Source organism: Erinaceus europaeus, chromosome 19 (assembly GCF_950295315.1).
Source record: "Erinaceus europaeus chromosome 19, mEriEur2.1, whole genome shotgun sequence".
NCBI classification, from domain to species: domain Eukaryota; kingdom Metazoa; phylum Chordata; class Mammalia; order Eulipotyphla; family Erinaceidae; genus Erinaceus; species Erinaceus europaeus.
Genome location: NC_080180.1, coordinates 16,056,327 through 16,077,329, shown reverse-complemented (window position 1 = coordinate 16,077,329; position 21,003 = coordinate 16,056,327). Strand labels below are relative to the sequence as shown.

Here is a 21,003-nt window from a genome sequence, read left to right as displayed (position 1 = left end):
TTGTACAGGTAGGCAGACTCAGTGATCGGTAACTGTAATACTTAGGGCTTGGAAACACAGGTAAAATATATTGGTATCTTTCTGGGCTGCAAGTAAACTTAGAATTACTATTTTTATTCAACAAGTGTCAGGTTCCTGCACTGTTCTGAATAATACTACAGTGGATGGTAGGAATAGATAAAACATACCTATACTTGCTGTCCTCAAAGAACTTAACTGACAGCAAGAAGGGGATGTTGCTACAGACAGGAAGGAAACCAAAGTTAGTAAGTGGTCCGACCAAGCTGCATTTAAATAGAGAAGTTAAGCTGAAAAATAAATCAGAAATAGTCAAGTCAAACAAAAATGTATCAAAGTAATATCCTGGTTTTGGGAGATCAAGTGGTATTCAGAAAACTTGAGAGAACATGTACAGTTCAGCCAAGTAATATTAGGTTAAGTTAGCAGCAGAGGGAATTAGCTTATGGATAGCTTTGTAAGACATAGAAAAAGCTTGGTTTTTATCCACTGAATGGAAAGGTTTTAGAGCCATTTAGGGAGGAGAAAACTAGAATTGTACTTTTAAAAGATTTATTTTCATGGGAGAGAGAGGAATCAGCACTGCTCAGCCCAGGCATACAGTGGTGCTGAAGATTAAACTGGGACCGTGACAAGCAAGTTTGACGCACTACTCCTGCACTATCTCCCTAAATGAAGAATCATATTTTTGTTTTTGTTTTCCTTTTGTTTTTAGTCAGTGAATTAATAAAGAGTTTACAAGCTCATGAGATCATTGAGATATAGTTCCTCAACATACCCACCATCACAGTTCCTGGCCTCTTGTCCCTCCACGATAATTACCATCACTAAAGTTTTCATAAAATTTTAGAGATAGTTTGACTTTGTAATAAGTTTATGTGTTCCAGTTCTTTATATTGCACACATGTGTGAAACTATCTGGTAGTTGTCTTTCAGAGAAGATTTGGGGGTCTCCATTTTGTAGATAGTTAGTAGGCCTATTTTAGGTATATTCCAAAGGGCCCATGACTATAGTGTGTGTGTGTGTGAGTGTGTTTTCTGTATTTTTTCCTGTAGTTTCTGTATTTTGTAACCATCTTGCTAATTATAAGGTATTTGTAAAGACTAAATAAGAAACTTCTGTCATTTATACCTATTACCTCAAGCTACTCCAGTCTTTCTGAGTTTTGATTTCCTGGGTTGTAATGACTCATAGCACCTATTGCAAAGGTAATAATCATTTATTAGTTGTAGCTGCCTTAAATTTCTAGTTGGCTTCAGGTTGCTTAAATTGAAAAGCCTGATAGTCTTCTGATTTCAGAAGACTATCAGGCTTTTCAGACTATAGTCTGAACACGAAATGCAGAGTGTGAAGTGGTTGGGGTGGAGGTGGGAAGGATTCCTATTTCTTCTCAGGAATTGAGATAGGTGTGTGTTCATTTTTAATTTGCTTAGTTTATAGTCTTTTTAAGGCTGACATCTCCATTTTACAAAGAAGAAAAATAGACACCTCATTGCGTATTTGTTAATTTTGTATTTCATAGGCTACGTGGAGGAGATATAAAGCCAGGAAATATTTATGTGAAGTGAAAGCTGCCTGCAAGATTCAAGCTTGGTATCGGTGTTGGAAAGCACGTAAAGAATATCTAGCTGTCTTAAGAGCAATTACAATCATCCAGGGTTACTTCTACACCAAACAGGAGAGAACACGGTAAAGTATTACTGCTGTGGGGAAGAATGGGAAGGTTGGAGTGAGTAGTCAAGTCCTCATATGAAATAATATTTTCAATTATGTTTTTTTCTGTTATGAATTTGTATGGTTTGTTTCATTGATCTTTTCTCTACTAGTGAAACAAAATGTATCTCTTGAACTGTCTTATTTCCTGAGTTAGAGCCTTGATGTTAATTCTGATTGCAGAATATTTCTTTTTAGATGTTTTGGTGATGTCTATATTTCCTATCAACACAGTGTTTGTTGCTCATTTACTTGATGCTGTTATAGTTTCACAAATCCTCTTCTCAACCACTTCCTATCTGTCCAAAAGACTTAAAATACGGACTCCTGATATATCTATTACTACCTCTTTTATCTAGCTTTTTTCCAGATCTGAGTAATATCTTCTCACGTTATTTTGATACTGTTGAGAATTCTTTGTCATGATGGGATCTCATATATTTTATCCCTTGGAATATTGCCAGTTGCAGAACTTTTATGTCAGTTTGTTGTGCCATCTTCTCATTGTTAAAAAATATAAGTATAAATTATACTTAGCCACTTCATTTTCTTATTGACCTTCTTATATCTCTGCTATTATCCAAAGGAAGTTGCAGTAAATATTTATTAAATAGATTGACTTGAAATTCCTTTCCACTAACTACTTTCTCAGATTTTTGAATGTGAGAGCATCAGCAATTATCATTCAGAGAAAATGGAGAGCTACACTTTCTGCAAGAATAGCCCGTGAGCAGTTCTTAATGATGAAAGTAAGTATAAAAAACAATTCATTTGAAAAAAGCTGGGAGTCGGGTGGTAGGCATAGCAGGTTAAATGCACGTAGCGCGAAGTGCAAGGACTGGCATAAAGATCCCGGTTTAAGCCCCCGGCTCCCCACCTGTAGGGGAGTCGCTTCACAGGTGGTGAAGCAGGTCTGCAGGTGTCTGTCTTTCTCTCCCCCTCTCTGTCTTCCCCTCCTCTCTCCATTTCTCTCTGTCCTGTTTAACAAGGACGACATCAACAGCAACAGTAATAACTACAACAATAAAAGAAAAGGGCTACAGAAGGGAAAATATTGAAAAGAAAAAGCTTCTTGAGAAAACAAGACAAATGAAAACAATGTCTTTAAAACCTAAGTAGTTTTTTTTTCTTTATTTCCTTTTGTTGCCCTTATTTTATTGTTGTAGTTATTATTTGTTGTTGTTGTTGTTGGATAGGACAGAGAGAAATGGAGAGGGGAAGGGAAGACAGAGAGAGGGAGAGACAGACAGACACCTATAGACCTGCTTCACCACCTGTGAAGTGACTCCCCTGCAGCTGGGGAGCCGGGGGCTTGAACTGGGATCTTTTTGCTGGTCCTTGAGCTTAGCACCACTTGCGCCCATCTCCCCCTAAGTAGTTATTTTAAACATGTCTACTATAGTCAATTAAAAAGTATGTTAACAACAAAAATGCTATTTCTAAGACTTTTTGTATATATCTGTATTTATGAAATATCCTTAAACCTGAGTTTTCAATGATTTTTGGAATGTATAATTTATTTGGAGAAAGTTAATGTGTAGCATATTTTGTTCAGGATCAATCAGAAAATGCCATTCTTTAAGCCATAACTGGAAGTCTATTTAATATAGTTAATATCAATATGTTAAAATAGTTTCACTGTTTATGCTTTATTAAATAACATTTAAAAGTGAATTTCAATGTCCATGTAATATTTACTATGTAGCCAGTATCATTATATCTATAATGTATATTTATTAATTTGATCATCAGAATAACCTGAGGTTATTATTGATAGAACACCCATTCTATATATATATGCTGTAACCTTTCCTGTTTTTCAATATTCATAGAATTCCTCATTATAGTTAGGACATTCAGCAGTCTTAGCTAGCTGTTATTGGGTAGTCTCATTAAATTAAATACTATTTTCTTTAGTAAAGTGCCAAGATATAATTTCACTTTCTGTACACTGAGTTTCTGGGTTATGGTACTAGAAATGTTAAAGGATTATAATTGCTTTGAGTTGTGATGCAAATAAATTTAGTAATTGATATTCCATTTGCTATTTCTAGTTTATGTATAATTTGATTTTAAAGCTACATAAAAATGAACACCAACTAGACTATGAATCAAATATTTATTATTAATTTCTTTTCTCCTTTAGCTTTTAGAACAGAGAGCCGAAGTTAGGCTTCTTCATTTCACAGCAGCTGCATTTTGTCACCTGTCTGCTTTAAAAATTCAAAGAGCCTATAGACTTCACCTGGCTATCAAGAATGCTAAAAAGGTCAATTCAGTCATCTGTATTCAGGTTAGCGTCTCATATGTAGTACCACTATATTTTCTTCATACATTTTTGATAATAAATAAGCAATTTTATAATTGATTACAGTATGGTTTCATAATATTGGGTTGTTGGAAAAGTCATTACTTGTTTTTCTATGCAAAAATGAATGTATCCTGACTTTTCTAACAGCCTAATATTTAGCTTTTTGCTACATAACTCACAGGGTGTGATGCTTTAGAAATAGGTCAGTGTTTATTAAATCACATGAATTAAACTGAACTGTCCTCTGAAATTGTTTATACTCCTACTAAGAAAGCCCTAGGGTACTAGGGATTTTTGTTTGTTTTCATGTCTTTTTTTAAAAAATATTTTATTTATTTATTAATGAGAAAGATAGGAGGAGAGAAAGAACCAGACATCACTCTGGTACATGTGCTGCCAGGGATTGAACTCAGGACCTCATGCCTAAGAGCCCAATGCTTTATCCACGGCACCACCTCCTGGACCACTACGTCTCTACTAATAAATGAGTTTAGAAGACTGGCTGATACTTTCCATTCTGGTGAACAGATAATTAGATCTCTTTGCTTTGTTGTTTGCTTTACATTTCCATGATTGCTAATAATTTCAGATATTGGATAACCTATTTAGCTATTTCTTATTCAAGTTCTTATGCATTATGTTTTTACAAATGTAGTTTTTATGTATTATGTCCATTTTCCTGTTGGATGTTCTCTTAACATGATTCACAGAAGTTTTCACTGTACTCTGGACAAGAACCCTGCATATATTCATTAACATTTACATATAAAATGTTAAGTGAGAAATTACTGCAGAATGTCACAGCTTAGTAAAGTTTTTATAAATTCTAAAATGAGTGTATTATGCTGGGTTAAATTCATACACATGTGCAGACTGAACTGCAAGGATTTGTGCCATGTCAAGTGGTGAAATCTGCAAAATATGTCAATATATTGTCCTGCTTATTTCATTTAAATACATAGCTATACATGTTTATCTAATTTTTTTAACTTGAGGTAAAAATAAAATCTTATATTTTAAACAGAGATGGTTTCGAGCAAGATTACAGCAAAAGAGGTTTATTCAGGAATATCATAGCTTCCTGAAATTACAGCATGAAATTCAAGAACCTCTGAGTAAGCAAAATTGGGCTGCATCAGTAATACAAAAAGCAGTGCGCCGTTTTCTCCTTCATAAAAAACAGGAAAGATTGAACAATGGAATCATTAAAATTCAGGTAACTAATAATTCTGTAGTTTCCATTTAAGACTGGAATGCATATCTTCTGTATGATAGCTAAAAAAAAAATTTTTTTTTAAAGTCACAGTATTTTAGAGAGCTACTAGCCAGTAGAATAACTCAAATAGTATACTACTAGTTTCCTTGCAAAATTCTTTATTTCCTAATTCTTAGAAGAGATGGAAAAATATTTTAACATCTTGAGTAGATTTAGATATTAGTAATCAATGAATGGTGCCACCATTTACATGTAGAAATAATAAACATTTCTCAAAAAATTATTTTTGCTATTGATTAGACCTTTATCAGTTACACAGTGCTGGCTCACATCATGAAGTTGTTGGAAATCTTTACTTTGTGGGGGTAAATGTAAGTTTAAAGCATGGGTTTAATCATAACTGTCTTTCATCTCTTCAAGGCATTATGGAGAGGATATTCTTGGAGGAAGGAGAATGATTGCACAAAGATTAAAGCTATACGACTAAGTCTTCAAGTTGTTAACAATGAGGTTCGAGAAGAAAACAAACTCTACAAAAGAACTGCACATGCACTTCACTATCTTTTAACATATAAACACATTTCTGCTGTACTTGAGGCACTGAAGCACCTAGGTTAGTTAATTTTGATTGTATTTTGATAAATTTAGGAATTTTTTTTTTTTTTTACCAGGGCCAGGCAGTGGTGCTCCTGATTAAGTGCTCACATGATAGGGAGTCCAGCGGTAGCGCAGTGGGTTAAGCGCATGTGGCGCAAAGCGCAAGGACTGGTGGAAGGATCCCTGTTTGAGCCCCCTCCTTCCCCACCTTCAGGGGAGTCGCTTCATAGGCAGTGAAGCAGGTCTGCAGGTGTCTATCTTTCTCTCCCCTTCTCTGTCTTCCCCTCCTCTCCCCATTTCTCTCTGTCCTATCCAACAACGACAACATCAATCACAACAACACTACCTACAACAATAAACAAGGACAACAAAAGGGAGTAAATAAATAAATAAATATTTTTTTAAGTGTGCACATGACAGTGCGCAAGGACCCAGGTTCAAGCCCCTTGTCTCCACCATCAGTGAGAAAGCTTCACAAGTGTTGAAGCAGGGCTACAGGTGTTTCTCTGTCTCTCTTCCTCACTATCTCCCTCTCCCCTCTCAGTTTCTATCTCTATACAGTAATAAGTAAATAAAATAAAAATAAATTTAAAAAATGAAAAAAAAGTTTTACCTTTACCCTAAACCATTGTAATTGTACAATAGCAGCTGAAATTAAGTTTTTCTGCTGTGAATTTACCTATTATTCATTTGTATTTGTCTCTTTTCTTTCCAGAGGTGGTTACCAGATTGTCTCCAAATTGTTGTGAGAAAATGGCCCAGAGTGGAGCAATTTCTAAAATATTCGTTTTGATCCGAAGTTGTAATCGCAGTATTCCATGTATGGAAGTCGTCAGATATGCCATACAAGTCTTGCTTAACGTCGCTAAGGTAGTTTTCCATTTCAATTATGAAATCATTGATTGAGATTTCTGACTCAGCAAATAGTTATTTGCTTGTCACTAGCAGTTAGATCTCCAAGTTAAACATGGTCAAGAGTCATAGTGGGGGTGTTTGATTTACATTATTGTAGATAGAAACACTAATTTTTTCCCACATTTTTGTTTCTTCCATTTTATAATAATATTATAATGCTAAGGTAACATTCATTGAATATTTACTATATGCGTGATTTAATCTAACCTTTAGAAGACTCTTTCAAAGTAGTGCATATTATCAAATGTTTCTCAACTGAATATGAATAGGCTAAGTTGTAGATCCATTTCTGTCTACTGCTAGAGAGCTAAGCCTTGCACATGTACTATTTCACCTCTCCCGGGATGAGGTTTTTTTGTTTGTTTTTTATACTTATTTAGAAAGCTAGAGAGAAGGAAAGATAACACAACACTACAGTTTTGCTAGGTGTCCTGGTACTTCCATGTGGTGTGGGCCACATGAATGGCAAGCCCCTGCCTACCTGATGAGTGATCTCTCCAGCCCCAGATTCAGTGTCTTATACATTCCATCATACCGAAATAATGGAACCCATAATTGTGTCTGGAAAAACATGATAATGATAACTGAATAAAGATAATATGATGATTTCATCACCCTGTAATATTCTCTTTTTTTAAATTTTTTTTTAATATTTATTTATTCCCTTTTGTTGCCCTTGTTGTTTTTATTGTTATAGTTATTATTGATGTCGTCGTTGTTGGATAGGACAGAGAGAAATGGAGAGAGGAGGGGAAGACAGAGGGAGGAGAGAAAGATAGACACCTGCAGACCTGCTTCACCGCCTGTGAAGCGACTCCCCTGCAGGTGGGGCTCCAACGGGGATCCTTATGCGGTCCTTGCGTTTGGCGCCACGTGCGCTTAATCCTCTGAGCTACCGCCCGACTCCCCACCCTGTAATATTCTATGCCTTAGAATTTAAGTCTTTTGGCTTGAGCTGGTAGCAGTTATCTAAACCAAATTGTAGTGCTTAATAGTATTGGGAGTCGGCGGTAGCACCGCAGGTTAAGCGCACGTGGCACAAAGCACAAGAACCAGCGTAAGGATCCTGGTTCAAGCCCTCTGCTCCCCACCTGCAGGGGAGTCGCTTCGCAGGTGGTGAAGCAAGTCTGCAGGTGTCTGTCTTTCTCTCCCCCCTCTGTCTTCCCCTCCTCTCTCCATTTCTCTCTGTCTTATCTAACAACGACAACATCAGTTACAACAACAATAAAAATAAAAAAACTTAATAGTATTGAAGTGACTTTTTTTAAGTGAAGCACTGCTTGGCTTTGGTTTATGGTGGTGCAGGGCATTGAACCTGGGACCCTGGGACCTCAGGCATGAAAATCTGTTTGCATAGCCATTATGCTATATCCCTCACCTCTTTACCCAAAAACTTATTGAAAGGTAGTGATTAGAAACTTTGATGTGTAACTTGTAGGTTTCAATCCCAGCTCCAGATTACAGGTTACTTGGTTTCTCTGCACTTTGACTGTAAAATGGGTGCTATAGTAATAGTCCCCACTATAGAATATTACTGTGACCATTAAATAAGTCATTGTACATGATAAGCTTCCTAGATACCAGTGCCAAGTAATGTGTTAACTGTTAATATCCCATTTAGTAATTGTTATTATTTTCATCCTAGAATCATTATAATTATTAGGTTCCATTCACATTGCAGGATTAATTTAATGGCAGTTAGTTAACAAGGCATGAAGAAATATATCTGAATATCAACTTTGTTTATTTTAAAGTGAATTAACTTTCTGAAGAAACATGCAGAGGTGACAAATGAGGTCTTGCCTCTATCACTTGTATCTTACCCTATGAATAACTATCATGGTTAAGTCATCTTTTTTCTGAGAGGTACTCACTAATACTGTCTTTATGGTTTTGTTTGCTTGCTTGCTTCATGAAATTTATCTGAAATTTAAACTTGATTAACTTTGTGGAGCTTCATGAGTAGCTTTAGATGAAAATATTGCAATGCAGATACACTTTTAAAGTATAGCCTGCAGTGGTAGTAATATCAAAAAATGATTTCATGAAGTCCTTTGGATTTGCTGCCTATGGTTCAAAAATTCGACTCCAACGTGCTCTTTCCTTAGTTGCATTGTTTCTAACAGTGTATATATTTTTTCTAACTTTTTAAATTTACTCATATTCTCTTCAAGTATGAAAAAACTACTTCAGCAATTTGTGATGTAGAAAACTGTATAGACACACTCTTGGAGCTTATGCAGATGTACCGAGAAAAGCCTGGTGACAGAGTTGCAGACAAGGGTGGAAGCATTTTCACTAAGACATGTTGCTTGTTGGCTATTTTATTGAAAACAACAAATCAAGCCTCTGTAAGTATTAACCTGTTACCATTTCTGAGGTTATGTTTAATAGGTTCCTAAGTTCTCGTTCACAATTTCACCAGTACAGCTAAAGTAGAATTCTTTCCCCATTCTATTCCATTCCACTCCTTCTTTCTTCCCCTCCCTTCCTCTACTTCTCCTCCTCCCTCTCTATTTCTTTCTTTCATACCAAAAGACAGAAAAAATGGAAGAGACCATAGCACCAAAGCTTCCTTCAATGTAGTATGGCCTGGAATATTTTCATTTGCTAGTAAAACTAAATTCCAAAAATAATTGTTCAGCAGTTTTGGATAAACCTTTCCCATTTAACTGTGGAAATAACAAATAAACATAGCAACATAGAAAATCTGATATGTATGTCTCCTCATCCTTCTTCTGGAACCATAATTTCACTTTCAAGCTTTTCTGTAGTGAGACCTATAAATTAATTCTAAGTGTCATGATCAGTGAAGGGTGACCAAAAGTAGGGTGACCAAAAGTAGGACCTTTGTCATAAGAACAACCCCCATAAAAATCATTGAAGGTTTATAAATTAAAAAGTAGCTCCCACTGTGTGAGCATCATGTGCTGCTGACTGAAGAATGGATTTGGGAGAGCACATGGGTCTGTAAGGAAATGAGTAAGGAAGGGCGCAAATGTAGATAGGTAGTGAGGCAAAAACTGTGCTTAACTTCGGGTTCTGTCAGTGAGAGAAGTTCAACAGACCTCCAAGAGATAAGATTCATAAAACTTGGAACCTGGATATAACAGATTGACTATATAACAGATATAATATTTGCCTTTTTCTTCAGGATCAAGTATATAGTTCTTGAGTATTTGCCTTTTTGTAGCTATTGTACAAATTCATCACAAGGTAACAGAAATCTAACTACTGAGTTTGGTTCTACTACAAAGTGTTTATCTACTAAGATTAATTTTGACTCAGAAAATATGCTAAAACGAACTAAAAAATTAGTTCGTTTTAGCTTTAATAAATTTGCGTTTTAATTTCTAGGATGTTCGAAGTAGATCCAAAATCGTTGACCGTATTTATAGTCTCTACAAACTTACAGTTCGTAAACAGAAATTGAATGCTGGAAGAATGCTTATGAAACAAAGAACTTCTTCTGTAAATATTCCCTTTGTTCCAGAAACACCTGTAAGAGCCAGAATAGTTTCAAGGTAAGCAGTAAATATACTCTAGTTTTGTTATCATTCATCATGTTCTCTTCAAGTATGAAAAAAAAAACCCACTTCTGCAATCTATGATGTAGAAATTCTGTGGACACATTATTGGAGTTTATGCAGATATACCAAGGTAAACCAAGTAACAATATCAGACAAGATTGGGAGTAATTTTACTAAAATGCATAGCTTGTTAGCTGTCTCATTGAAAACAAGAAGTTGAACCTCTGTATTAGTCTCTTCATAATTTAGAAGTTTTTTAATAGGTTCTTAGGTTACTGTTATAATTTAATTAGTCATTACCTAACAGACTGTTTGTTATATGTTGATAAAGCTGAATTCTGAAGAGAATGTTCATTGCAAACATTTACTGAGTACCTACTGTAACCAACATCTTATGTTTAACTAGTAAGAAACAATATATGAAAAAGAATAGATTCTTGGATAAATCTTCAGGAGACCATCTCAGTAAATCATAAAATTTACATTTTACTTTTCAGTGTTTAGTGGCTATTTAATAAACTCTTCGTTGTAAAGTACTAAGGCTGATAATCTGGGAGGTGGTGCAGTGGATAAAGAATTGGACCGGGAGTCGGGCTGTAGCACAGCGGGTTAAGCGCAGGTGGCGCAAAGCACAAGGACCGGCATAAGGATCCAGGTTCAAACCCCGGCTCCCCACCTGCAGGGGAGTCGCTTCACAGGCGGTGAAGCAGGTCTGCAGGTGTCTTTCTCTCCTCCTCTCTGTCTTCCCCTCCTCTCTCCATTTCTCTCTGTCCTATCCAACAACGACAACAACAATAATAACTACAATAATAAAACAACAAGGGCAACAAAAGGGAATAAATAAATAAAATAAATATCTTTAAAAAAAATTAAAAAAAAAAAAAGAATTGGACCCTCCGGCATGAGGTCCTGGCCTAGCTCTCCAGCACCACGTGTGCCAGAGTAGTACTTCTGTGCGCTCCATTTCTCATTCCCTTTCCATACATAAATAAATCTTTTTTTTAAGTATTAATGCTATTAATCACATTTTTATAAGCTCTGCTATATCATTTCTTTGCCCTATCTGTAGAACAAAGTATGATTGAGAGTTGTCAAAAAGCCTTATCGGCAAAATATCAACTTCTCCATCCTTGGGTAAAGTATCAACTTCTCCCATAAAAACCCTGATAGTTGAAATTTCTCCACTAGATGTTCGTTGACAGCTCACATTAGTTCCCTAGAACTGGTGTAACAAATTACCACAGAGCCAGTGGTCTTAAGAAAAACAGAACAAACAAAAACGAACACTGTGTATTCAATCCAAATAGTATTTGCATCTTATTTCTTCTGTAGGTTCTAAAACAGAATCCTTCCAGAGTCTAATGGTTCTCAGTACTCCTTAACTTGTTTCTCTGTATCGCCTTTCTCTTCCTATGCTTTGCCTCCTTTCCCTCTGTGTCAACAAACACGTTACTGGGTTTAGTTAATATAGGGTGAGATAAGGGGTATGTGTTGAGGTCAGATGAACTGGATGTTTGAACTGTGGATGTTAAATGAAATGATATGGATGAACCCCAAATGTTTTGGAGAATGTAAGTCTCAAGTTGAGATGTCAGTGGTGATGTACTTTCAAATGATGCGGTCATGCAAGCGGGAACTGATAGAAATGGAACAGGGTGGGGAAACTGCCAGATCATGCATGTTCAATATGGATGTTGAAGCTACTGAGAATTGTGGCAGGAATTAAACGACCAAAAGCTACATTTGTAAAGAACAAAACAGTGGGTTCTTGGTATATGCAATAGATTTCCTTTTCTAATCTGGGGAAAAGAACTAGCCTGAAATTAGTAGTGTGTAATAAGTAACATGATACTTCTGTAAACAGATAGTTCAAGGGAAGCGTGTTCAGGACTAGCCTAGCATGGTTAGGACAAAAACGTGAAGGTAATTCTTTGAGGAACTTTATTAATATCAGCTTTATTTTAACAGGCTTAAACCAGATTGGGTTTTGAGAAGAGATAATGTGGAAGAAATCACAAATCCTCTACAAGCTATTCAAATGGTGATGGATACACTTGGACTTCCTTATTAATAAATGTAAACTTGTTTAGTATGTATAGTAAAAGGAAATTTTAAAATTGATCATGAGTATTTTGTGTTTTGACTTTTTGTACTTCTAAAATCTGTTATATTAAAGTATAAATATATATATAGCAAATAACTAAAACATTCTCATGTCTTATTTATTAGTTCTTTTTACCTGTAGCAGAGTCAACTGTCATAAATGGTTATAACACTTACTAATTCCTATTTTGTTAAAATAACATTTTAGTTTGAATACAGTCATATTCCTAAAGGGGAACAAATGAACTAAATCTCAACTCTCAGTATCCTTTATTTTCTATGATTTTTCTACTCTACAGTTTATTTCCTTCCTTTTACTACCTTTACGTGCTTCTATTTCTAGTTCCTTAAGTTGTGGAATTTGTTTGTTGGTTTGTTTCTTAAAGTAGGTATAACTATATATTTCCTTTAACACTGTTGGTATTGCATCCCATGTTCTGATTATATTAAACTTCATTTTCATTCACCTCTAAGTATTTTCAATTAGCAATAATTGCGCCTCAGACACATCTCACTGGCTACGATATTGCCACTGCACAAAGCTAGTGTTTTCTGATATCCACTGTGATTTCTTTGACCCATTGGTTGTTTAAAAATATATTGTTTAGCACATGATGCAAAGCACAAGAACTAGCTCAAGCATCCTGATTCGAGCCCCCAGCTCCCCACCTGCAGGGGGGTTGGTTCACAAGCAGTGAAGCAGGTCTGCAGGTGTCTGTCTTTCTCTCCCCATCTGTCTTCCCCTCCTCTTTCCATTTCTTCCTGTCCTGTCCAGCAACAACAGCATCAGTGGCAACAATAACAATAATGACAACAAGGGCAACAAAATGAGAAAAAATAGCTTCCAGGAGCAGTGGATTTGTAGTGCAGGCACTGAGCCCCCAGCAATAACCCTGGAGCAAATATATATATATATATATTAATTTCCACAATTTTGTGAATTTTTTTTTTCTTTGTAACTGACTTCTTTCAGTCCATTCTATTCTGAGGAGGCATTTTGTATGCTATTTTTTTTTTTTACAATCTAATGTGATTTAATTTTTGATCTGGAAAATGTCCAGTGTATAGTTAAGAAGAATGTATATGTTGTTCTTGAGTGAAGTCCCAGTATATATTCTGTATATGTCCAGTAGAGCTTGTTCATTGAGTTTGGAGGTTTATAATCATTGTTTCAACAAATTTGGGGAGATTTCAGTCATCTTTCTTCCAGATATTCTCACTACCCCATTCTCTCTGCTCCTTTTAGGGGCTCCTATGATTTGTACACTGATCTCCTTCCTCCCTTCTTTTCATTGAAGTAACATTGTAGTATAACATACTTTTCAGAGGCCAGATGGTGGCACCCCCGATTGAGCACACATGTTGCAAGGCACAAGGACTCAGGTTTGAGCCCCTGGGCCCCATCTGCAGGGGGAAAGCTTCACAAGTGGTGAAGCAGTGCTGCATGTGTCTCTCTGTCTCTCTCCCTCTCTATTTCCCCCCTTCCCTCTTGATGTCTGTCTCTATCCAATAAAGATAATAAAAAAAAATTTTATATATACTTTTCAGAAGGTAGTCGGGCGGTAGCACAGGGGCTTAAGCGCATGTGATACAAAGTGCAAGGACTGGCGAAAGGATCCTGGTTCAAGCCCCTGGCTCCCCACCTGCAGGTTGTGAAGCAGGTCTGCAGGTGTCTCTCTTCCCCTCCCCCTCTATCTCTCCCTCTCTCCATTTCTCTCTGTCCTAACAACGACGACATCAATAATAACTACTACAATGAAAAACAAGGGCAAAAAGGGGAAAATAAATATTTAAAAAAATTTTAAATGCATACTTTTCAGATATGCAACACTGAATATCAACATGTGCATATGCTTCATTAAATTCTGAAGTTCCTTTCTGTCCTTCGCCAGACAATTGTCCCTATGCCCTTTCTTCTTTCCTTTGGTAACCAGCAGTTAGTCTTCGGGTCCAAGGTTTATTTTTTAGATTTTATTGCTTGTTTTTAATTTAGTTTGCCTTCTTTATATATCACCTATGAGTGAATCCTATGTTGTTTGTGTCTCTGCCTTATTTCATTGTTGCATCATAAATTCCTCTAGGTTCGTCCATGGTGTTGTAAATGGCAGGACCTCATCTATTTTTATAGCTCAGTAGCAAGATATTATGTATACGTCACTTCTTTTTATCAGTTGCTGCACACTTAGTCTTTGGCTGCCGTACCTAATCCTGTAATAAACATGGCTGTGCATATATCTCTGAGAGTTAATTTTTGTATTAAATACTTCCTTGTACATACCTACAATTGGAATAAGCTGTATTGTATGAAATTTATATTGTTCAGTTTTGAGGACTCTCTAGACTGTTTTCCATTATAGTTGTACTAATTTACATACTCACCAACAGTGGATTCCTTTTTCCTATAGGATTCCTTTTTTTTTAGCTGTTTTTCTTTTTTTTAATATTTATTATTTATTCCCTTTTGTTGCCTTTGTTGTTTTATTGTTCTAGTTATGATTGATGTCGTTGTTGGATAGGACAGAGAGAAATGGAGAGAGGAGGGGAAGACAGAGGGGGAGAGAAAAATAGACACCTGCAGACCTGCTTCACGCTTGTGAAGCGACTCCCCTGCAGGTGGGGAGCTGGGGGTTCGAACCAGGATCCTTACGCTGGTCCTTGTGCTTTGTGCCACCTGCGCTTAACCGCTGCGCTACTGCCCGACTCCCAGGATTCCCTTTTTTTCCCAACCTCCCCAACACCTGCCATTTCTTTAGGGTAATAGCCATTCTTACAGGTATGAAGGGATATGCTGTTGTTTAGATTTACATTTTTCTATTACCAAGAGATGAACTTTGTTATTTAAGATGCAACATTTTTAATTAAGGGGATTACTGGTTTACAGTGCACTCAGTGACACAAGGGTAAAGTTTCATTATGTACTGTCGTTAGAATTCAGGGGCGCCAGCAGGCAGGGCTAGCTTCGCGGCGGTAGACAGAGACTCGGGGACACACGGCTGGGCAGAGAATGCAGTTTAATCTTTATTCACGAGCGGGCAAATCACCACACCATGTGCTTCCCCATCATTCTCCTCCAGCGACTGCTGCTGAGACTCTGGACCTCCTTAGCATAGGGGGTGGGCAGAACGAGGGGCTCGAAACTAGCAGGGGCCAAACCAAATCTCTCAGAGGTAGGGGTAGGGGACCAAACCAACACGAAGAATGCCAACAATGTACCAGGACCCCACAGCTCTCCTTTGCCCCTTCCTCTCCCTCTTCCCCCAGAGTCCTTTGCTTTGATGCAATGCACCATGTCCAGTCTACATTTTGTCGTCTCCCTCCCTGTCACCATATATTAAGTCCTGCTTATAAATGAGAGCATTTGGGACTTGTCCTTCTCTTTTTGGTGTATCTCAACTAACATGATGTCTTCAAGTTCCATCCAAGACGATGCAAAAGAGATGACTCCACCATTTTGAACAGCTGAGTTATATATGCGTGTGTGTCTGTATGTGTATGTGCACATATATATCACATTTTTAGCTACTCATCTGACGTACATTTGGGTTGCTTCTAAGTTCTGGCTATTACAAGTTCATTATGAGCTTAGTATCACTACTACATGTGCTCATTATGAACATCATGATAAACTTTTTATGTGCTATGTCTTTTATTTTTATTACCTTCATTTATTGGATAGAGATAGCCAGAAATCAAGAGGGAAGAGGGAGGGAGAGAGACAGAGAGACACCTGCAGTCCTGCTTCACCTCTTGCAAAGCTTTCCCCCTGCAGGTAGGGACCAGGAGCTTGAACTCGGTTCCCTGCAGACTATAATGTGAGCACTTAACCAGGTGCCACCGCCTAGCCCCATGTGCTGTCTTCATTGGAGAAGTAGCGATTCAGTTCCTCCAGCTACTTTTTTTTTCCTTTAATGCTAGAGTCTTATATATGCAAGTTATCTTTGGTTGGTATCTTTGGTACCCACTTTCCCCCTTTATTGTTCTTTTTAAAAAATATAAAGATAGACAGTGAGGGAAAGAGATCACTACACCATTCTCCTTGCTATGAAGCCTCTCCTGATGGGATGGTGCTCCCATATGGTGCTAGAGCTTGAACTGAGGAATAATAAAGACCTGTTATGCTGGGTGTGCTGTTTCTCAGCCCTGTTTTTGCTTCTGGTAATATTGATGAATTCTTTGTATATATTGGTATTATTCCCTTGCATGATGTACAAATGTCTTCTCCCATCTTTCATTTACTGTGTTTCTTTTGCTGTGTGGAGTCTTTTTAGCTGATGCAGTACAGTTTCTAATTTTTACTTGGGCTTCATTACCACAGAGTCCTGAAATATCTCTTAGATGGACAACAAAGAAAGCACTGCATAATTTCCACTATCGACATTTAGATCTTACAGTTTCTGGTCTTTTTTATTTATTTTTTAAACTTTTATTTTTTATAATTTTTTAACCTTTAATTTTTATTATTGGATATACAATGAGAGGGGAGAGGGGGAGAGACAGAGAGACACCTGCAGCCCTGCTTCACCACTTGTGAAGCTTTCCCCCTGCAGGTGGGGACCAGGGGCTTGAACCTGGGTCCTTGTGCACTGTAATGTGTGCGCTCAACCAGGTATGCCACCACCTGGCCCCTATGGTTTCTGGTCTTACACCCAAATCACTTTTTTGTTATTTCTTTGTGAATTGTGTGAGATACTGGTCTATATTCATTCTTTTGCAATTGCGATCCAGTATTCCCAACACTAATTATTGAAGAGATATTTCTTGCTCTGTAAGTTTTGGGCTGTCTTGTCATGAATAATCGTCCAAACATTTGTGGTTTTCTTTCTGGCCTCTCAATTCTGTTTCATTTATCTGTGTGTCTTTTTATTCTAATATACTGTTCTTATTATCATTTTTGTAATAGAATTTTTGAAGTTGGAGGTAAACTCCACTTTTGTTCTTTTTCTCGTGGGTGTTTTTGGTATTTGAGGTCTTTTGATTTGTCAGTAAATTTCATGATTTTTGTTTTATGTCTATGCAAAATCAAACAGGATTTCGAAAAGGATAAAATTCCCTCTTATATCAGGTCCAATACAAGGCTGTCCATTATCACCTATTAGCAGTCAACATAGTCTTCAAAATTCTAGTCACAGCAATCAGACAAGAGAAAGGAATAAAAGGGATACAGATTGGAGGACAAGGAAGCCCATTACTGTTTGCAGATGTGATAATATATGTGGAAAAATCCAAAAGAATCCAGCAGAAAAACTCCCCCGCAGAAATTTAGTCAATATTATAAGGGGCCAACTTTCAAAATTAATATATAAATGGTAAACCAAAAGAAGAAATCTAGAAATCAAAATCCCATTTAAAAATAGCAAACATAGTTTAATATATAAGAATAAACTTAACAAAGGAGATGAAAGACTTGTGCACTGAAAATTCTGAGTCCCTACTAAAGCAAACAGAAAAAACTTAAAGGAGAGGTCATCCATGCTGATGGCTTGGAAGAATTTCACCACTGTTAAAATGACCATACCACCAAGCACTAAATAGATTTAATACAATGCCTAGTAAAGTCCCAATAGAGCAAAAAACTACAAGCATTTATTTGGAAATAGAAAAACACACTACCTGGGAGGCCATTTAAATGAGATTCTCAAGCAAATGATAAACATTGGTGGGAAAAAATCACAACAGTGGTTGCCTCTGAGGGGTGTGCTGGCAGAGTCTCAGCAAAAGGAAACCGTCTGGGACAGTGGTTGATAGTAGGAATCTGAGGTACGAAGGTATAAGTGTTTTAAGACCCAAAGATAGAACATTTGAGAATTAAGCATTTCAGGCTGGGGAGATAGCACAATGGCTATGTGAAAGTCTTTCATCCCTGAGGCTCTGAAACCCCAGCTTCCATCCCCTGCACCACCATAACCAGAGCTGAGCAGTGCTGTCTCTATTGTGTCTTTCTGTAATCTCTCATTAAAACAAAAATATTTTGGGGGGGGTCAGGCAGTAGCGCAGTAGGTTAAGTGCACATGGTGCCAAGCATAAGGATCCTGGTTCGAGCCCCCGGATTCCCACCTGTAGGGGAGTCACTTCACAGGCGGTGAAGCAGGTCTGCAGGTGTGGATCTTTCTCCCTCTCTGTCTTCTCTCCATTTCTCTGTCCTATGCAACAATGATATCAACAACAATAGTAACTACAACAATAAAACCAAGGACAAGAAAAAGGAAAAAACTTTTTAAATATACATATATATATTTTTTAATGAAGAACTTTAAAAAAGTATGCATTGCATTGCAAATTTTCTATCAAAAGAATAATCTAAAAAAAGGAAACTTCAGTTAAGGGTGCATATGCTTGCTGAAGTTAAGATATATGAACAAAGGATGAATAAATATTTTCAAAGGTCTAAGAAGATGTTAATGGCTGAGTCCAGATTGTGTTTGAATAATTTTCATTTTTTTTAAATCTTTGAAAATAAATAAAAGCCATATTATATCCTCAAGTGGAAATCTCCTGAATGTTCATAAGCAGTAGAGTGGGGGGAAAACTTGTGGCATGTTCTCAGAAATGATGCTACATAGAGCAGAAACTACTGAAGATCACAGCTTAAAGATATGGATGAACCTCACAAAGGAAGTGTTAAACATATGAAGTCAGACTACAAATAAACACTCTGATTCTGAGTACACGCATAGAAACAGACGAAACATGTATGCCACTAACTATCAAGGATCTGTCATACCTTGGCACTTGGTCTCTTGGGAATGCGTCAGATTCTGAACACTACATTTTGGAGTGGAAAAAAGGCATCAGCATCTGACACTTGCTGGGCACTCATTGCAGGGGTGCTGCTGGTGGAAGTGCTGGGGAAGGAATGATAAGATAGTACAGTGCTTAATTTCAAGGCCAGCTCTCAAAACATTAAACTTTGCTGTCAGTAATTTCTTCTTCTTCTTCTTCTTCCCCTTCTTCTTCTTCTTCTTCTTCTTCTTCTTCTTCTTCTTCTTCTTCTTCTTCTTCTTCTTCTTCTTCTTCTTCTTCTTCTTCTTCTTCTTCTTCTTCTTCTTCTTCTTCTTCTTCTTCTTCTTCTTCTTCTTCTAGCGTTTGCCCTTCTTCCGTAGCCAGTCAACAGCGTCAGGTTGAGCCTGATGTAAAGTTTCGAGACCTCCTTTGAATCTGGAGAGGTGGCAGTCATTGACTATGTGGGTCATAGTCTGTCTGGAGCCGCAGGGGCAGTTCGGGTCGTCTCTGGCTCCCCAGCGATGGAACATAGCGGCGCACCGGCCATGGCCTGTTCGATAGCGATTGAGGAGGGCCCAATCATAACGTGCTAGGTCAAAGCCGGGTTGACGCTTGCAGGGGTCTGTGATGAGATGTTTGTTCTTTACCTCAGCTGACTGCCAACTCTGTTTCCAAGAGACTGGAACAGAGAAGTTCAGTGTAGGCATAGGGGACCAGATTGGGTGACGAGACGTCAAGCGTTGGACAGGGTGGGCGAAGAAATATTCTTCTATAGCTTGAGAAGCAATGCAACATTTATTTTTAGAGACTGCTCCTCCCCAGTTACCTTAATTAACCACTCATACTCTAAGTAACAGGATCAGAAACCATGTCTACTGATGGCTTGGCTGAATGAGCTTCCTGCCATGGAAGTTCCTGAAGTCTCTGCCTGGACACCATTTTCCTCAGCAAGTCACATGAATCAAGAGGGAATTTTAAGCATTTATTTTTTAGGTCCTAGACCACTGGACAAATGTTGCAAAATGATCCCCCAAACATTTAAGGGCTGAGACTAGGAGACTAGCCAGCAAGAAAATAGCCTTGTGCTGGGCACTTTTTAAAAGAGGTTTATAGGGGTCGAGCAGTAGCACAGCCAGTTAAGCACAGGTAGTACAAAGCACAAGGAACAGAGTAAGGATCCTGGTTCGAGCCCCCAGCTCCCCACCTGCAGGGGAGTCACTTCACAGGCGGTGAAGCAGGTCTGCAGGTGTCTGTCTTTCTCCCCCTTTCTGTCTTCCCCTCCTCTCGATTTCACTCTGTTCTATCCAACAATAATGATATCATCATCAACAACAATAATAACTACAACAACAATAAAAAAACAAGGGCAACAAAGGGGAAAATAAATATTTTAAAAGAGGCTTGTATAGTAGTTGTTGGCACATGGGTACAATTTCTCATCTCAACAAGATAGGTGTTTGCAAAACTCTTTCCTCCCCAAATTAGGTCCATCATAGTATACCAGGACCCGAAATCCCCTTCCCACCCCACTCCTTTTTTCCCACTTCCCCAGAGTTCTTGAAGGAATTGTGTTAAGTGAGTGAGATAAGCCAGAAATAGAAAGGATGAATATGAATGGTCTCACTCATGGGAAGAATTTAAGAAACAAGAACAGATAAGGGAAAACATAAAGTGAAACTTGTTCTGGGCACTTTAATCCTAGTAATTGTTCTCCACCAAAATACCTTTCTTTTCTCCTTGGAACAATAAAAGTTCCAAGAGCCATCTCTACAAATCCTTTTGTGAAGATAAGCAATGAGCCGCTATGTTCCACCGCTGGGGAGCCAGAGACGACCCGAACTGCCCCTGCTGCTACAGACAGACTATGACCCACATAGTC

At 37.6% G+C, this 21,003-nt stretch overlaps 1 protein-coding gene and 1 pseudogene across 1 annotated transcript in view; one reads left to right on the top strand and one right to left on the bottom strand.

Annotated features, from left to right (window-relative positions):
- Positions 1–12,870, top strand: part of ASPM (assembly factor for spindle microtubules) — a 54,774-nt gene extending 41,904 nt beyond the window's left edge. The window contains exons 19-27 of the mRNA XM_060178484.1: positions 1,542–1,708; positions 2,385–2,481; positions 3,879–4,025; positions 5,068–5,259; positions 5,680–5,872; positions 6,572–6,726; positions 8,946–9,122; positions 10,129–10,295; positions 12,270–12,870. Coding sequence (XP_060034467.1) covers positions 1,542–1,708; positions 2,385–2,481; positions 3,879–4,025; positions 5,068–5,259; positions 5,680–5,872; positions 6,572–6,726; positions 8,946–9,122; positions 10,129–10,295; positions 12,270–12,372 — 1,398 coding nt within the window. The 3' untranslated portion in view covers positions 12,373–12,870. The remainder of the gene's footprint in view (positions 1–1,541; positions 1,709–2,384; positions 2,482–3,878; positions 4,026–5,067; positions 5,260–5,679; positions 5,873–6,571; positions 6,727–8,945; positions 9,123–10,128; positions 10,296–12,269) is intronic.
- A 4-nt stretch (positions 12,871–12,874) lies between these two features.
- On the bottom strand, positions 12,875–12,948 carry LOC132534827 (U4 spliceosomal RNA; annotated as a pseudogene).
- Between the last annotated feature and the right edge of the window lie 8,055 nt (positions 12,949–21,003).